Source organism: Plecotus auritus, assembly GCF_963455305.1.
Source record: "Plecotus auritus genome assembly, chromosome: 14".
NCBI lineage: Eukaryota > Metazoa > Chordata > Mammalia > Chiroptera > Vespertilionidae > Plecotus > Plecotus auritus.
This window is the reverse complement of record NC_137780.1, coordinates 3,135,733-3,152,242: the sequence shown is the minus strand read 5'-3', so window position 1 is coordinate 3,152,242 and position 16,510 is coordinate 3,135,733. Positions and strand designations below refer to the sequence as shown.

General features: G+C 49.6%; 1 protein-coding gene across 7 annotated transcripts in view; it reads right to left on the bottom strand.

The window, feature by feature from the left end:
• Positions 1 to 13,105, bottom strand: part of RGS7 (regulator of G protein signaling 7) — a 174,746-nt gene extending 161,641 nt beyond the window's left edge. For 3 of the 7 annotated variants that reach the window (XM_080650876.1, XM_080650882.1, XM_080650879.1), the window contains exons 1-2: positions 12,903 to 13,087; positions 11,817 to 11,946 (exon numbers count right to left, since the gene is read on the bottom strand). In XM_080650876.1, the coding sequence (XP_080507002.1) occupies positions 11,817 to 11,894 (78 nt within the window). In that variant the 5' untranslated portion in view covers positions 11,895 to 11,946; positions 12,903 to 13,087. Of the gene's footprint in view, positions 1 to 11,586; positions 11,735 to 11,816; positions 11,947 to 12,902 lie in introns of those variants that run through there. The other 4 variants (XM_080650877.1, XM_080650878.1, XM_080650880.1 and 1 more) reach the window with 4 other exon arrangements.
• Positions 13,106 to 16,510: the final 3,405 nt, after the last annotated feature.

Here is a 16,510-nt window from a genome sequence, read left to right as displayed (position 1 = left end):
GTATTGTCTGCTGTTCCTCCTTGCCGAGCCGGTGTGGCTCAGTGGTTGAGTGTTGACCTACGAACCAGGAGGTTCGGTTCGATTCCCGGTCAGGGCACATGCCTGGGTTGCGGGCTCAATTTCCAGTGTGGGGCATGCAGGAGGCAGCCGATCAATGATTCTTTCTCATCATGGATGTTTCTATCTCTCTCTCCCACTTCTTCCTCTCTGAAATCAATTAAAACACACACACACACTTAAAATATATACATATTTATAGGTTCCTCCTTAGTAAAAGCAAATCACTCTAATGAGTAATGTTGATCATGGGGAGGCCATGTAGAAGCAGGGTGTCGATGAGAAATCTCTGTACCTTCCTCTCAATTTTGTTGTCAACCTAAAACTGCTCTAAAAAGTGAAATCTGGAAAAAAGAAAGAAGTTCGTTTTCTCTAACATAAAACTCGCTGCAGCGAGACCAGGTCGGAAGGCTGACCCGCGATCATCGGGGACCCAGGCCCGTCCCCTGTGGTGGCTCTGCAATCCAGCTCCCCCCGCCTGGCCCCATGACCACTTCCCTGTAAGCAACAATGAGAGGAGAAAAAGAGGACAGTGTGACCCGCTTTTCCAAACAGCACTTCCCAGACACCAGCCACACCTCTTCCGTTTCCATCTCTCTGACCAGAATATATCAGGTGGGTGTGCCTGGGAGCCTGGGAAAGGCCATCTTTATTCCAGCGGCCATGGGTCTAAATGCAGAATGCGCCCTCACCGGTGTGGCTCAGTGGATAGAGTGTCGGCCTGCGGACTGAAGGGTCCCAGGTTTGATTCCGGTCAAGGGCATGTACCTTGGTTGTGGGCACATCCCCAGTGGGAGGTGTGCAGGAGGCAGCTGATCGATGTTTCTCTCTCATCGATGTTTCTAAGTCTCTCTCCCTCTCCCTTCCTCTCTGTAAAAAAATCAATAAAATATATTTTAAAAAGAAAATGCGGAATGCGATTATTACAGGAAAGGGGGAAAGGGGAAGATGAAGGAGGGAGACGTTGACCACAGCTTACAAAGGGACAATGCGCGTTGAGTCACACACATCCAGATGGGCACAAGTAAGTGCGATAGTTTCTAATGAACTTCCAGAGTAAGAACAGCCCACGAGTTTCAAGGCGGTAACACAATGCCAGCTAATGAGGAGAGCTGGGATCCATTCCCAACAGATAAACTGCTTCTGATTGAAGCCATTCAAATTCCCATCCCAAAGGACGCACACAAGTCCCTGCACAAAACCCAAGATCTCAGAGGAAAGGAGGGATTCGTTGGAAATATATCTTGCTACCCTGATCTAAATGAAGAGAAACGTTTCTGGTTATATTCAAACTAGAGGCCCGTTGCAGGAAGATTCCGGCAAGAATAGGGCTTCCTGCCCTAATGGGTTTGACTCAGTGGATAGAGCGTCGGCCTGTGGACTGAAGGGTCCCAGGTTCGATTCTGGTCAAGGGCATGTACCTTGGTTGTGGGCACATCCCCAGTAGGAGGTGTGCAGGAGGCAGCTGATCGATGTTTCTCTCTCATCGATGTTTCTAGCTCTCTATCCCTCTCCCTTCCTCTCTGTAAAAAAATCAATAAAATATATTTTAAAAAAAGAACAGGGCTTCCTGCAGCCGGAGCGAAGCAGAGAAGGGAGCGAAGCCTGCCTCGGCCTCACCTCCCTCCCTTCTCCGCTGCCTCGCTCCCTTCTGCAGTGCTTGGCTTCCTTCTACATTGTCTTCAGTCTTCGCTCTCGCGCCTGTGTATGCAAATTAACCGCCATCTTTGTTGGGTTGATTTGCATACTCGCTCTGATTGGCTGGTGGGCGTCGCGTAGGGACAGTCGATTTGCATGTTTCTCTTTTATTAGTGTAGATAAACCTTTTTTTTTTTTACCTTCAGAATACAGCAAACAACTCTTATCTTTACTAATATTGTCCAAACTTCAGCGCATTGGGAACAAAAGGGTGAGGAAACGAAATAAAGGTCAAAGACAGACAATGAATGTTCTAATTTTGAGAGTCTGGGATATTTTTTGAAGCATTTACACGATTCTTTAAAAGATGTAGGACTGCCTGCCTCGCCCCAATACCCCCAAAAGCAGTTATTTCGTAAAATCAAAACAAGTAAAACTGCATTTATTTCTCCACGTGCTATTACTTTATGAACAATAGCTTCGTCGCTGCCCTATATCCATCCTAAGAATTCATTTCTTAAGTGATAACATTTTCTGATATTTGCTTCAAAAGAATCACTGGGAGAGCAGAAGTGAGGAAGTATAAGTGAAACAATATTTATCCACAGTTCATAAGTGTTGACATTGTGTGATGGGTACATGGGGTCCTTTGTATTATTTTTTTTACTCCAGTATTTGTTTGAATTGTGCCATGATTACACATGTGTAAGTACCTCTTATGGTACATTACCACGTGAAACAGTTTTAAACAAAATCGAGAACCAACAAATTCTAACGTATCCGTAAGAAAAAAAAAATGTTTCAAGGAAGTGCGCCTTAGATGTTATCACTCCCATTTATAGAGAAATCCAGTTCTTTTTTCCAGATTTTCATTAGTAACTAGAGGCCCGGTGCACAGATTCATGCACCGGTGGGGTCCCTCCGCCTGGCCTGCGCCCTCTCGCCATCCGGGACCCCTCAGGGGATGTCGAGCTGCCAGTTCATTCACTCGCTTGTGCATTTATGCAGTCACTACTCAGGGACGCCTACTATGTGCCATTTTTCTAGGTGCTGGGAACACAGCAGCAAAGACAGGTGTCTCGCCCTAGCTGGTTTGGTTCAGTGGATAGAGCGTCAGCCTGCGGACTGGAGGGTCCCGGGTTCGGTTCCAGTCAGGACACGTGCCTGGTTTGCCGGCTTGATCCCCGGTGGGGGGGGGGGGGGCGTGCGTGAGGCAGCCGATCAATGATTCTCATCATTGATGTTTCTCTCTCTCTCCTCCCTTCCTCTCTGAAATCAATAAAAATATATTAAAAAAAAAAAAAGGAAGACTGGTGTCTCCCCTTCACGGAGTTCACCAACTCTGCCGCCCGTTCCTCAACAACCTTGGGTGTGAGTCAGTCGGCGTGAGTCCTGGGTTTCAGCTTCCTCATTAAGAAACTAGGATACTCATGACCACATGCGACATTATTTTAAGGAAAACATGCACTATACGTCCAGGACCTGACACAAGGTAGGCACTCAATAAATGGCAACGATTCTCGTGAACAATCATCCGAAAGTCAAAACGCAAAATACTACGTATGCAGAGGAGACGCCTGTTGGGAACTTCAGCTAGAGAAAATATTAGGAATAATGTGTTCCTTTCATCTCTCCAATTCCTGGAACCAGCGGCTTGATGTCGTTTCCATAATATCCAAGAGGAAACCGTGACGGACTTGAAAGATGTATAAGATAACATCTCAAAAAGCTAATTAAAAAGAAGCAAGCTTGCTCTTTAGGACTAAATAATACAAGACAGAACATTGTGAGTGTCATAAAAAATGTTACCAAAGCCTTCTACAGAATCTGCTTTCTCAACTACCAGGAAGCTCCGTTCATGGTGGCGAAGCTGTTCGCCTATTTCTCTTTATCTAATTGTCTTCAACATATTGGTCCCCCTGGCACACACAAGGTGTTTAACAATAACAGAAAAATGATAATAATAATTAGAGCATGTGTCAATATTAGTAAGTAGTAGTAGTAGTAGGGCATTCATTGAGGCTCTGATATGCCTTAGGTTCTACACCGGAAACTTTGCCGAGGCTATCTCATTTCATCATCAAACAGCTGCACGAAGGAAACGTTTTTATGTCCCATCACTTTTAAAAATACATCCTTACTGATGTCAGAGAGGAAGGGAGAGGGAGAGAGAGAGAGAAACATCCATGACGAGGAAGAATCATGGATCGGCTGCCTCCTACACACCCCCTACTGGGGATCGAGTCCGCAACCCGGGCATGTGCCCCTGACCGGGAATGGAACCGTGACCTCCTGGTTCCTAGGTCGACACTCCACCCCTGAGCCACGCAGGCCGGGCTATTTTCCATCATGTTATAGGCAGGGAGTCTGAGGGAAAGAAGTGAGGTGCTAACCCACAGCCACACAAACAGCAGCAGAACCAAGGTTTAAAACCAAGATGCCCACGGCAATGCCCACGGCAACACCCACACTCTCCCGTTGTAGCATACTGAGTCCTTAAAAAAACTTGTACTTGATAAGAATCACCAGAAGAGACCTAAACTAAGAAGGCTCTTCAACCAATTCTCTCTCTCTCTCTCTCTCCCTCTCTCTCTCTCTCTCTATATATATATATATATATACACATACACACACACATACACACACACACACACACACACACACACACACACACACACACACACTAGAGGCCCGGTGCATGAATTCGTGCACCAATGGGGTTCAGCCGACCTGCCCCAATGGGGGCCGATCAGGCCGGGCCAGCAGGGTGGCGGAGAGGGAACGTGGGAGGTTGGCCAGCCGCCCCCGATTAGGATAGGGGGACGATCAGGGGCCAGGCTGGCTGGGGGGAGGGTTCACAGGAGGTTGATCGGTCTGGTCGGCCACCGCAGTGCGCATCATAGCGACCAGTCATTCCGGTCATTCCGTCGTTCTGGTCACTTGGCTTTTATATATATATAGAGAGAGTTTTTTTATTGATTTCAGACAGGGAGAGAAATAGAGAGACAGAAACATCAATGATGAGAGACAATCATGGATCGGCTGCCTCCTGCACATCCTCTAGTGGTGGGGGGCGGGGTGGGATCGAGCCCACAACCTGGGCATGTGCCCTTGGCCAGAATCTAACCTGGGACCCTTTAGTCTGCAGGCCGATGCTCTATCCACGGAGCCAAACCGGCTAGGGCCTCAACCGACTCTTAAGGACCCGGCCAACATTGCAAAGCTGCCATTGTCCCCGGCATTTTTGTAGAAAACAAGAATAACAGCACATCTTTCATAGTATTGAAAGAAAGACATCACCAGCCAAGGATAATATATCCAGAAAAGTCACCCTTTAGCTATGGAGAAATAGAGGCTTCTAGATGGGCCCCTCAGCCATACCTGTCCAGCCTGGACCAGGTGGCAATTTTATTTATTTTATTTTTTTAAATATATTTTATTGATATTTTACAGAGAGGAAGAAAGAGGGATAGAGAGTTAGAAACATCGATGAGAGAGAAACATCGATCAGCTGCCTCCTGCACACCCCCACTGGGGATGTGCCCGCAACCCAGGTACATACTCTTGACCGGAATCGAACCTGGGACCTTTCAGTCCGCAGGCCGACGCTCTAGCCACTGAGCCAAACCGGTTAGGGCCAGGTGGCAATTTTAATGGAGCTGAATCAAGTTCATGGTTGCCTGTTTAGAGTTCCAATGTCCTGAGCCCCTTGTTCATTGAACAGGATACTAGACAAAGGGAGTTGGAAGGAGGATAAGCTAAATATTTATATTGCCTTGGCTGAATGGCAGAGAGAAGCGGGATTTTTTTCTTCTCCCTAAGGATCTGGGTACCCACGTTATCATTTACAATTATCTTATAATTAGATTGATATTTTGTAACACAGAAACCCGTAACCCTGACATTTAAATGCCTGCTCTTCACGGACGGGAAAGAGGGAGCAAAGACCAATTAATTTGTGTGGCCTGTTTGCCAAAATCCTGTTCTCAAGGAGACTTAACATTTATTAAGTCACCAAACTGTCCAAATCTAAAATATTCCCGTATTCTCGGCAGTGGTCACATTCCATCACCCACGCCGCCTAAAAATACCGTTTCCCATCAGGCAGTGCAACCACAGGGGCTATTAGACGGCAATCAAGTCCCTGGGTAGCCTCTGATTTGTACACCCCCGCTTTCCTCCCGTCAATTGGATTCGGGAAGGTGGGAGGTGAAAATGAAGGCAATAAAATCCAGGCCGCCCCCTCCTCCTCTTTCCCTCAAAGACCACGGACAGCAGCAGCAACTGGGGAGGAAGCAGCTCAACCACGGGAGACTCAAGTTCATTACCACCCCAAGTTCATCATGAACTTATTACTCAGAACGTGTCCGTGTGTGCTTCTCAGTGGAAATAGCTTAGATGATATTCCTATTCTACCTCAAAACGCATGTCAGTATGTGGGGCCCTGGGAGGAAAACCGGTCTGCACTGGACTCAGATTTACAGTATTTACAGTAGACGACGCCCCTTAGCCCAGAAAGGTCCATTTTTGTGTTTGTTTGTTTGCAGTTTCCTTTGATTTGATTTTTATTCCTTTCCGCCTTGGTTTCAGGTGTACAGCCTAGTGATTAGACAATCGTATTATACCATGCACAGGGTTCCCCTCGATATTTTCGGCACCCCAACCGGCACAGAGAGGTGCTTTTATTTTTTTTTTAATATATTTTATTGATTTTTTTTTTTACAGAGAGGAAGAGAGAAGAATAGAGAGTTAGAAACATCGATGAGAGAGAAACATCCATCAGCTGCCTCCTGCACACCTCCTATTGGTCCATGCCCTTGACCGGAATCGAACCTGGGACCTTTCAGTCCGCAGGCCGACGATCTATCCACTGAGCCACACCGGTCAGGGCAGAGAGGTGCTTTTAAATAATCTAGTTAAGGGAAGGCACTCCATTTTAACATTCTTTCAAAAAAGGTAAGACGTTTCTCCTTCTCCCAGTGCCTGCCTCCCCGCCCAGGCCCTGAATTTAGAAACCTGAAGGCCAATAGCTCAGGCCTTGGAGGTGATCTATTTGCAAACATCCCTTCCTTGTCTCCTGGGACTTTTTCTCTTGTTATCACCTGTAACTATTGTTCACGCCGACCCCCTAAACCAGCCGTGGGCAAACTACGGCCCGCGGGCCGGATCCGGCCCGTTCGGCTGTTCTATCCGGCCCGCGGAGCCGAAAGAGCGGAGGGTTCTCTTGCTCTCCCCTCCGCTCCTTTACTTTGAATTTATAATAGTTCACACAAACACTCCATCCATGCTTTTGTTCCGGCCCTCCGGTCCAGTTTAAGAACCCATTGTGGCCCTCAAGTCAAAAAGTTTGCCCACCCCTGTGCCTAAACCCAGACAGATCAACCTTACTAAGGTTCAAAATGCCCAAGGTTACGAGGACACGCTGGGACACCCTCAAGGTTGACCGGATCGGATAATCCTCAAGAAACAAATGCACCCAATTCATGTGGAAAATGTCAGCGAACGCGTCCCTCAGAGGCCGGTCATGTCTGCCCCTCCATCTCTTCCAGAGAAGAAACGAGTTACGCCCCTTTCTTACATGTGTGTCTATTTTCACATAATAGGCTGAGCTCTAGAAACAGCCTTCAGACACAGTGTCTAGTCAGCCGTGGGCAAACTACGGCCCGCGGGCCGGATCCGGCTGTTCTATCCAGTTCTCTTGCTCTCCCCTCCTGCTCTCCCCTCCACTCCTTTACTTTGAATTTATATTAGTTCACACAAACACTCCATCCATGCTTTTGTTCCGGCCCTCCGGTCCAATTTAAGAACCCATGGTGGCCCTCGAGTCAAAAAATTTGCCCACCCCTGGTAGGTCAAGCCGATCCGCATAGATGGTCCTCCCACTGAGGTGAGAAGCCCCACTGGGCATCCAGGTAAGAAAGGCCGCTGGTCCCATCTTGCTCTTTAAGAACAAAGCGGTGTTAGCCCTTCAAGACTAACCTCTGCCCGTAGCTCATATATACCAACACGCGGGCCCCCCTGGCACGCCGGATACCGAGTTTAAAGGCACCTGTCTTAGGGAGTGTAACCACAGGTCCTCCAACAAGGTCTCTTCCCCAAAAGGCACCGCTCTCTCTTTTACATCTAAAGTGAGCAGCATGTTAGGGTGTGCCGAGCCGGCCCAGCCATGGGTGAGCCTGATGGGGGTGGGGGAGGGGGGGTGAAGGATTTAGAAAAGACAGACGAGACGATAAAGCTGGGGCTGGGTAGGGTGCTGCTCTCTGATGGAGAGACAGCGCCATAGCCTGCAAGCCGGGAGTCTTTATCTTACAGCCGGATTCCAGGAGGCAAAGGAAGGGCGTGGTTCAAGATGTTTACAGCGTTCTCATGGGTCTCGATCCTACTCAATTCCATGCACCTGGTCAAGCTTTGTTGACTGGCTGCACCTCCCGCAGCCCACATCACCCAGCCACGTGGCACCACAGGTTCGGACCAGAAGGTCAAACTCACGACCACAGCCTTTGGCTGTAATTGTGCTGGGACGTGCACGTGGCTTTGCCACGAGAGGATCGTGCCCTCTCGTTCGTCCCAGGCGTGAAGCTGTCCGAACGCTGCGGCCGCGCTCCACATCAGGGCCAATTGTATCTTCACTGGTGGGTCCGTTTGGAGGCGGAAGACAATCGAAAGTAAGAAACACGTGGAAGGAGAGTGAGTAGATGGAAGAGGAAGAGAGAGGGGGAGAGAGGAAGGGAAGGAGAGAATGCGGGAGGGCTGGCGGATGGATGGGGGAAAGGCACCATGACCTTCACAGGTTTGCTAATCCCCAACACATGTCCATCCCACCAACGCAGGGCGTGAAGAAAACACTTCCACTTTCTTTCCTGCCGGCGGGGCATCAACGGTGGCTGCCATATCAGAAGCGAGTGGTCCTTTGGAGCGTTCTTGCCAGTACGAAGCCAGCATGCCGGCCAATTTAAAATACTGGCCTCAAAAAAAAGAAAAGAAAGAAAGAAAAAGAAAATCCTGGCCTTGCCGAAACCGGTTTGGCTCAGTGGATAGAGCGTCGGCCTGCGGACTGAAGGTCCCGGGTTCGATTCCGGTCAAGGGCATGTACCTTGGTTGCGGGCACATCCCCAGTGGGAGGTGTGCAGGAGGCAGCTGATCGATGTTTCTCTCTCATCGATGTTTCTGGCTCTCTATCCCTCTCCCTTCCTCTCTGTAAAATATCAATAAAATATATTAAAAAAAAAAAAAACAGCAAGTTCTCCATGCCTCCTCTCCGCAGTTACTGAGCGGTGCGCTGTGGGACCGGAGTTCTTTTCTAAACCTTTGATGGACCTCCTGACTAAGAAGCATTTGTAACACAGGGCTTACTCCTTGATTCAGGTGGCCCAGAGGAACTCTCCGAATATATCTATTCGACCTACGCCTCTCTCCAAATGAACACTGGTAACTGCCTAACGTGAATACTCATATTATTGATTTTTTTACAGAGAGGAAGGGAGAGGGATAGAGAGCTAGAAACATCGATGAGAGAGAAACATCGATCAGCTGCCTCCTGCACACCTCCTACTGGGGATGTGCCCGCAACCAAGGTACGTGCCCTTGACCGGAATCGAACCCGGGACCCTTCAGTCCGCAGGCCGACGCTCTATCCACTGAGCCAAACCGGTTTCGGCAGAATACTCTTTAAAGTTAAAAATAAAATGTGATGATTCATAAGAAAAGAAGAAAAAGAAAACGCGGCCTCTACGGAGAAGATACTACATGCAAAGACCACATAGGATACAAAAATCAGAGGCAGCACGGTCACAGGAAATCCATGATGCCGTGTTGTTGTATGTGCACAGACATGGGACATCTGACTTTGGTAACCAGCAAACGATAACCAAGAACACTGCATTTCCTAATATAAATTACCTGGTGGTTATCTGTACGGAACTAGGTTATTTTTTTCCAATGATGGTTTATCAGGGAAATCTTTTCTAAAAATAAATTATACATGTCATTCACCCTAAACAAAGAGCTAATAAAAGGTCAAAATGAGAAGCTCTAAACGTAACCAGCAAAATAGTAACACTTAAAAGAACGAGGCAGTGAATTTCTCCGTGGAGTCATTGTAGTCTATTCATTGACAAGTAGCACTGAAAACAATTTGGTGCGAGACAATTTATACAGTAAATTCAAAATCAGCAACCTGACGCTCAGATACACGAAACAGTCCAGTAACTATTTCTAAAACACCCAGTCTCCTTTTTTCATTTATTTTCGTGATAACTGACTAAATAAGACATATGGATTGATGTCACATAAAATGTACTTCTAATCAAGATAACTCAGTTGTCTGACCAATTCAGCCCCAATCTGTTATGTGAAACATAAAAAAAGTGTAGAGTTTGACCTATCTAACCACTGTAATTTCACACCCAGAAGTTCAAAGCTTCACAAGACACACACCCATAAGATAGAATCATTAATGCTCACATCTTACAAAATTCAGAATCACACCAAACAATAAAAGTATTATAAATTATTTTAAAACACACACTGCCCCCCCCCCAAATAGTTCTTCTCAGAACCAACTCTGCACAGAATGAGCAAATATCCAGTTATTTCAATCAATGGAGAAATACAACAGTAATCATTCAGGCTCAAGTGGATTTTTTTCTTGTTTTATCCGTTTGGGATGCTTTAAGGCTAAACCAGGCAATTAATCTCTACCTTTGTTTTCCATCATATTATGCTGTCACAGACACATCCAACTGTCCTCACAGATACACAACAGAGAGCTATCCATGAGGCTAGAGGAAAAATCCAGCTAGCATCGGGTCGAGGTGCCCAGGCATTTCACAGTAACATAACAATATTCCCTCCACACATTCATCATCACCGCTGACTGATCCTGGGCCCCACAGAAGGGATGTTTGGATTTGTCCTGATCCTCTAACTCAGGGGTGGGGCATGTCCGGCCCAAGGGCCGTACAAGGCCCTCGAAACCATTTGGTCTGGCCCTGCCGAGGCATTAGGGGGGAGTTAATTAAATGTCTGCCTGGACATAGCAAGCTGATGGTTTTGTATGGTGACATGAGAAATATCCAAATGGCCCTCGGCAGAAAAAAAAAGGTTCCCCATCCCCCGTTCTAACTGGACCACCCATGGAAACTCAGCCTGCCTCCTCAAGGTACTCATGCTAATCAAAGCCCTTTAAAATATTCTTGATTTCCACGTATGGTTTCCTTTTAACCAGTGCTAAGGTTAAGTAAAGAAATCCTCCCCAATCCGCACCACAGATAATACGCTAAAGAAAAGAAGTAATAACCCAGCGTAAAATGCAATAGAAACAAGTAGGACAACTTCAGTAATACTGATTAGCACCAGAGGGACGTTACCTATGCAATCGCTCTGAAGCGTGCACCATATTCAAATAAATCTTTGTTATAGTGGCTCAATATCTAAAAATGTGTTGCTGATAGCACCCTTATCAAAGGCATAAAGCTGTCAGATTGGTTTATGGCAAAAAAAAAAAAAAAAACTACAACAAAAAAAAACAACAATCTCTGTTATATAAAGATTTATTTATTGGGCATATGGCACTATCACATAAATACCCACAAGCAAAACTATAAAAATAACACCAAATAAAAAAAATCACTTAGGCTAAGACAAATACCAGCAGAATTGTGTGGTTCGGAGTAAAACCAGGAAACCATCCCCTACGCTCACACACTCCCTCTTGCCACAGGACCGAAAAGCGGGCTTATTGTCCTTGGTCATGGTGAACTTGTATATGATTCTAACCCCAAAGCTCCTAAGGACAGTACCGGGAAAGCTCCCACACGTTATCAAGGATGCTGTAAAATCATGTGCACAGCCCACGAAACATTGGGGCGGGGGGGGGGGGGGGATGCTCACATTTTCTGTGGTTGCTGAATGCAGACGGAAGGACGTCTGTGGAATCGGCCAGAAGTGTGAGGACAGAGCTGGCTGCCTCCTCTACATCTCTGATGAGACCACCTGCTTGTCCTCAGCGCAGGTGCTGGGGTTCAGGATTAGGAACTCCCCCCCCCCCCCCGCCCCCCGGGGCCAGCCAGTTATTCACTTCCATGGCCGGGAAAATTCCCAGGAAGCCAAGACGCCCTTACCTTCCTGTACACCAGCATGTTGGGGGATTCATCCGCCACCCCGTTGCTCGTCTGCCCGTAATTGTTCCCTTGGGCCATGTCACCCCCCACAACGTGGTCGGCTCTGGGGGTGCAGGAGTTCGCGGTCTGCCTGCAAGGGAAGGGGTTAGGGGAGGGGCTTCAGTGCGCCCCGAAGGGCAAGCGCTCGAGGCGGCGGATGCTTGATGAAACCTTCAGCATCCACAGCACCTGCCCATCCACCCACCTGGACCACGCTCCCCGGCGGGGCTGGCGGAGGGAGTGGCGGGAACAGCTGTGATGTTGTTTTCCCATTGGATTTATGGCTACAGCACAACCCCCCACCCACCCCCCCGGCCCCAGGGGGGGCTGTAAGACAAGGCCCCCCTTGAGTCCAAGCAGTCATTGGGCTGTAGCTTCCAAGGGAGTTGATTTTCTGGAAAGTCCTTTTTAAAAGAGTTCGGTGCTCAGCTGGAAACAAAAATCCCACGGCTCCCAGCCCCACACTGGAGTTTTCTCTCCCAATACCTGCAGGTCCCCTTCATCTCCCCCAAAGGGCGAGGGGCGCGCCACCGCGCCGCACACTCTGTCCCGGGCGTCGGTCTAGTCCCCCCCTTCGCCCCCCTCCGCCCCCCCCCACGCGCGGGCGTCAGCGATGCCCTTCCCAGGACAGGTGTCCCCCCTCCGTCCCCGCGCCTCCCCCACCGGGCGGCTCCTGCACCTTCACCTGCCCCCGCTGCGCCCCGGGGACCAGGACGATCCCGCCCGGCCCCTGAGAGAAGACCCGAAGAAACCCCGGCCACGGGCACCGGGGTGGGGGGGTCCAGCCCGCCCCCCGGCACTCGCCTCGCTCGCCGCGGGGAGCCGCCCGCCGGGGCAGCCTGGGAGCCAAGAGCGCACGGGAGGAAGCCAGCCCCGCGCCGCGCCGCGCGCTCTCCCGGCGGCGCCCCAGACAGGCGAGCCCGAGCCCGAGCCGGAGCCGGAGCCGGAGCCGCAGGAACCGGGGACCGCAGGGCGCGGGTGGGTGCGGGGCGGGGGCCCGAGGGCTGGGGTGGCGCCGCCTCCTCGCCTCCGCGCGCCCCTCGTTACCTCTCCGCCAAGGTCACGGCCCCGCGGCGTCTCGCTCCCGGGCGGGCGGCGTCAGCTGGCGGCGAGCGGGGCGGCGAGGCCGGGCCGCTTCATCACACTCGCCCCCGGCGCCCAGGCGACCGCCACCCTCGCCGCCGCCGCGCGCAGGCGGCTCCCAGCCCGGCCGCTCGCTCCCTCCTCCGCTCCTGCTGCCGGGCGCGGGGGCCGCCGAGCGCGCGCGGAGCCGAGACGCCCGCCCGTGCGCGCGACTGCGAGGGAGGGCGGTCACGTGGGGCCCGGCGGCCCGGGGTGCCGGCCGGTTGGGCTCCGCGCTGCACGACCACGCCGCCCGCCGCCCCGCCGCCCCACCTTCCCGCCCCGGGGGAGACCCGCCCGCGTTCTCGCACACCCCGCCCGCCCCGGTGTACGCGCCGCTCCAGGCCTGGAGATCCAGTGTAAGCCGGAAGGGAGGAAGGGCGATGGATGGGTGGGTGGGAGGGTGGACGGATGGGTGGGTGGGTGGACGGGTGGGTGCGTGAGTGGGTGGGTGGATGGATGGATGGGTGGATGGGTGGGTGGGTGGGTGGACGGGTGGGTGCGTGAGTGGGTGGGTGGGTGGGTGGGTGGGTGGATGGGTGGATGGAAGGGTGGACGGGTGGGTGGGTGGGTGGACGGGTGGACGGGTGGGTGGGTGGATGGACGGATGGATGGATGGACGGGTGGGTGGGTGCGTGAGTGGGTGGGTGGGTGGGTGGTTGGATGGATAGATGGAAGGGTGGACGGATGGGTGGACTGGTGGATGGGTGGGTGCGTGAGTGGGAGGATGGATGGATGGACGGACGGACGGGTGGGTGGATGGGTGGATGGGTATTCCCTACCTTCTGTTCTAAATACTACTATTCATATCGACTTTACACACACCCTAGTCTGACCCATCTCCCACTCTTCCCCAACTCCCAAAATATTTCCAGTGTGCTTTCTGGAAATTATTATCTTTTTCAGCAAAATTGCCTCTTTTTTTTTTTTTTTCCAACTTCTCTGAATATTTCTTGCACATGCTTGCTCTAGCTGAAACCGACCTCTTCCCCTTGCTCAGTCTCCTCCTTGGAGGTTGATGGGAATTAGATTGAGAAATTTGGAAAAAAAATAACTGGGCGTGCTCACTCAGTCCATTTCCTCTTAAGGAAGCGGGCTTTCTTCTTTGCTTCTCTAGATAAAGGTTCTAGCCCACAGGGGGCCTCCCCCAGCTCAACACTGAGAGATGGTTCTCATCTATAAGCAAACAAATAGAATAAAATCAATTATATATATATATATATATATATATATATATATATATATATATATATATATATTATGCATGGAGTGTAAAGACATGCCCTGTTGCACGGGGTCCCATCCACTCATCCATCGATCATATAGAGATGATACATCTGCGTATAGATATAAATGTTTATAAAATTTTCCTTGATACACTTTACACTTATTACTGCCTTGTTTTACACCAAAAAAAAAAAAAAAGTTTGGTGTAAACTAAAAACTTACTCTTACACCAAAAACGACCTCTCTTCTCATTCTGTCTTGAACACGTCCGTTCTGGCAATGACCTTCAGGTTGCAGAACTAGTGGGCCATTCTCAATGATCACATGCACGGAATCCTCAGCAGACTTTAAAGTTGACCCCTCGCACCTCCTGGAAAACGGTCTGCATTTGGCTACCGAGACACCCCTCTTTATTATTTCTCTCCTTTGTTACTAGTTGTTCTTTCCCAGTCTCACTCTGTGTCCCTCTTTATCATTTTCACCCCTAAATTTTGGGAGGGCCTCAGAGCTCAAACCTTTGGGCCTCCTGTTTTTTGCAACTGATGTGCGCTCTCTCCGATGAGCGAATTCGGACTCACCCCTTTAAACGATACCTAAAGATATCGTTTAACTTGCACCCTTTAACTTGCACCCCACCCCCGGAAATCCAGTCTGTCCACTGCCTGTGTCTTAATCTCTGCTTGAATGTCTAACTGGTCTGACTCAGTTTCATAATAGCAGAGACCCTGTCCGTTTAGTTTTCGGCGATGCATCTCAGGCATAGTACCGTGTTCGGCCCACAGTATCGGCAAGGTAACTCCATGATGGTGGATCTAATAACAATCTGAAAAGTAAATTTTTATCTTTTGTAGAACAGTGTTCACACCAGTATGTCCTTCAGTCCTTACTAAAGCTCTGCAGTGGGTGTAATTGTTATCTCTTTTGCACCCAGAGGGAAGGAGTGGGTCAGAAAGGTTAGGGAAACTGCCCGGTCCAAGCCACATCATAACCAATAAGTACCTGCTGTGGCCACTTGATCAGCTGAAACTACATTTCCCAGAATCCCCTTCCCTGTATGCAAATGAGTAGAGTTGGCCAAAGAAGGGATTTTGTACAAGATTGGGAAAACCCAGGGAACCAGCACCCACGTCCCTCTGCTGCCCCAGGGCATTTGCACCGGCTGCTCCCCCTGCCTGAAGCCCCCTCCCTCAGATTTCACTCCCTTTTTTTCCTTTTTTTTTTTTACTCCAGCGGCACCCTCTCAATGCAACCTCCTCTGAATACCGTTCCTCTTTCCCTCCTGTGATTTATTTGCTTACCAGAGCATTGATCACCGTATAACATAGCGAACAACTTACTTATTGACTATGTTTATTGTCTGTCTCTCCTGGAAGAAATTAAGTTCTGCGAGCTCAGGGATTTTTTTTTTTTTTCTCTCTTCTGCTCTGCTGTATCTAGAACAGGATCTGACATGTAGTTGGCACCCCCTCAGTATCTGCTGATTTCTTGAGTAAATAAATCCATGAACATGGTTCTGTTGGAAAGACGGGGTGGAGTAGAATAACACAGGCAACAACTTTGAACAAAACTGAATTAGTATCAGAAACGGGAACGCTCATCCACTGCTGGTGGGAATGCAGACGGGTGCAGCCACTGTGGAGAACAGTATGGCGTTTCCTCAACAAATTAAAAATGGAACTGCCATTGGACCCAGTGATCCCACTTCTGGGAATATATCCTGAGCAACCCGAAACACCAATCAGAAAGAATGGATGCACCCTTATGTTCACAGCAGCACAATTCACCATAGCTAAGATCTGGAAACAGCCCAAGTGCCCATCAGCAGATGAGTGGATAAAGAAGCTGTGGTACCTTTATACCACGGAATACTACGCTGCTGTACAAAAGAAGGAACTCTTACCCTTTGCAACAGCATGGATGGACCTGGAGAGCATTACGCTAAGTGAAATAAGCCAGTCAGAGAAAGGATCACAGGATCTCACTCAGATGGGGAATCTGATGAACCAGGTAAACTGATGATCAGAAATCGACCCAGAGACATAGAAGCATGAACAGAATGTTGAACCTCAGAGGAAAGGAAGGGGAGGGTGGGTGGGAAGAGATCAGCCAATGAACTTGTGTGCACAGATGCATCAGCCATGGACACAGACAATGGGGTGGTGAGGGCCTGGGCGGGGGGAGGACGGGAGTGGGCTGGGAGAGGTTAATGGGGGCCGAAACCGGTGTGGCTCAGTGGATAGAGCATCGGCCTGCAGACTCAAGGGTCCCGGGTTCGATTCCGGTCAAGGGCATGTACCTTGGTTGCG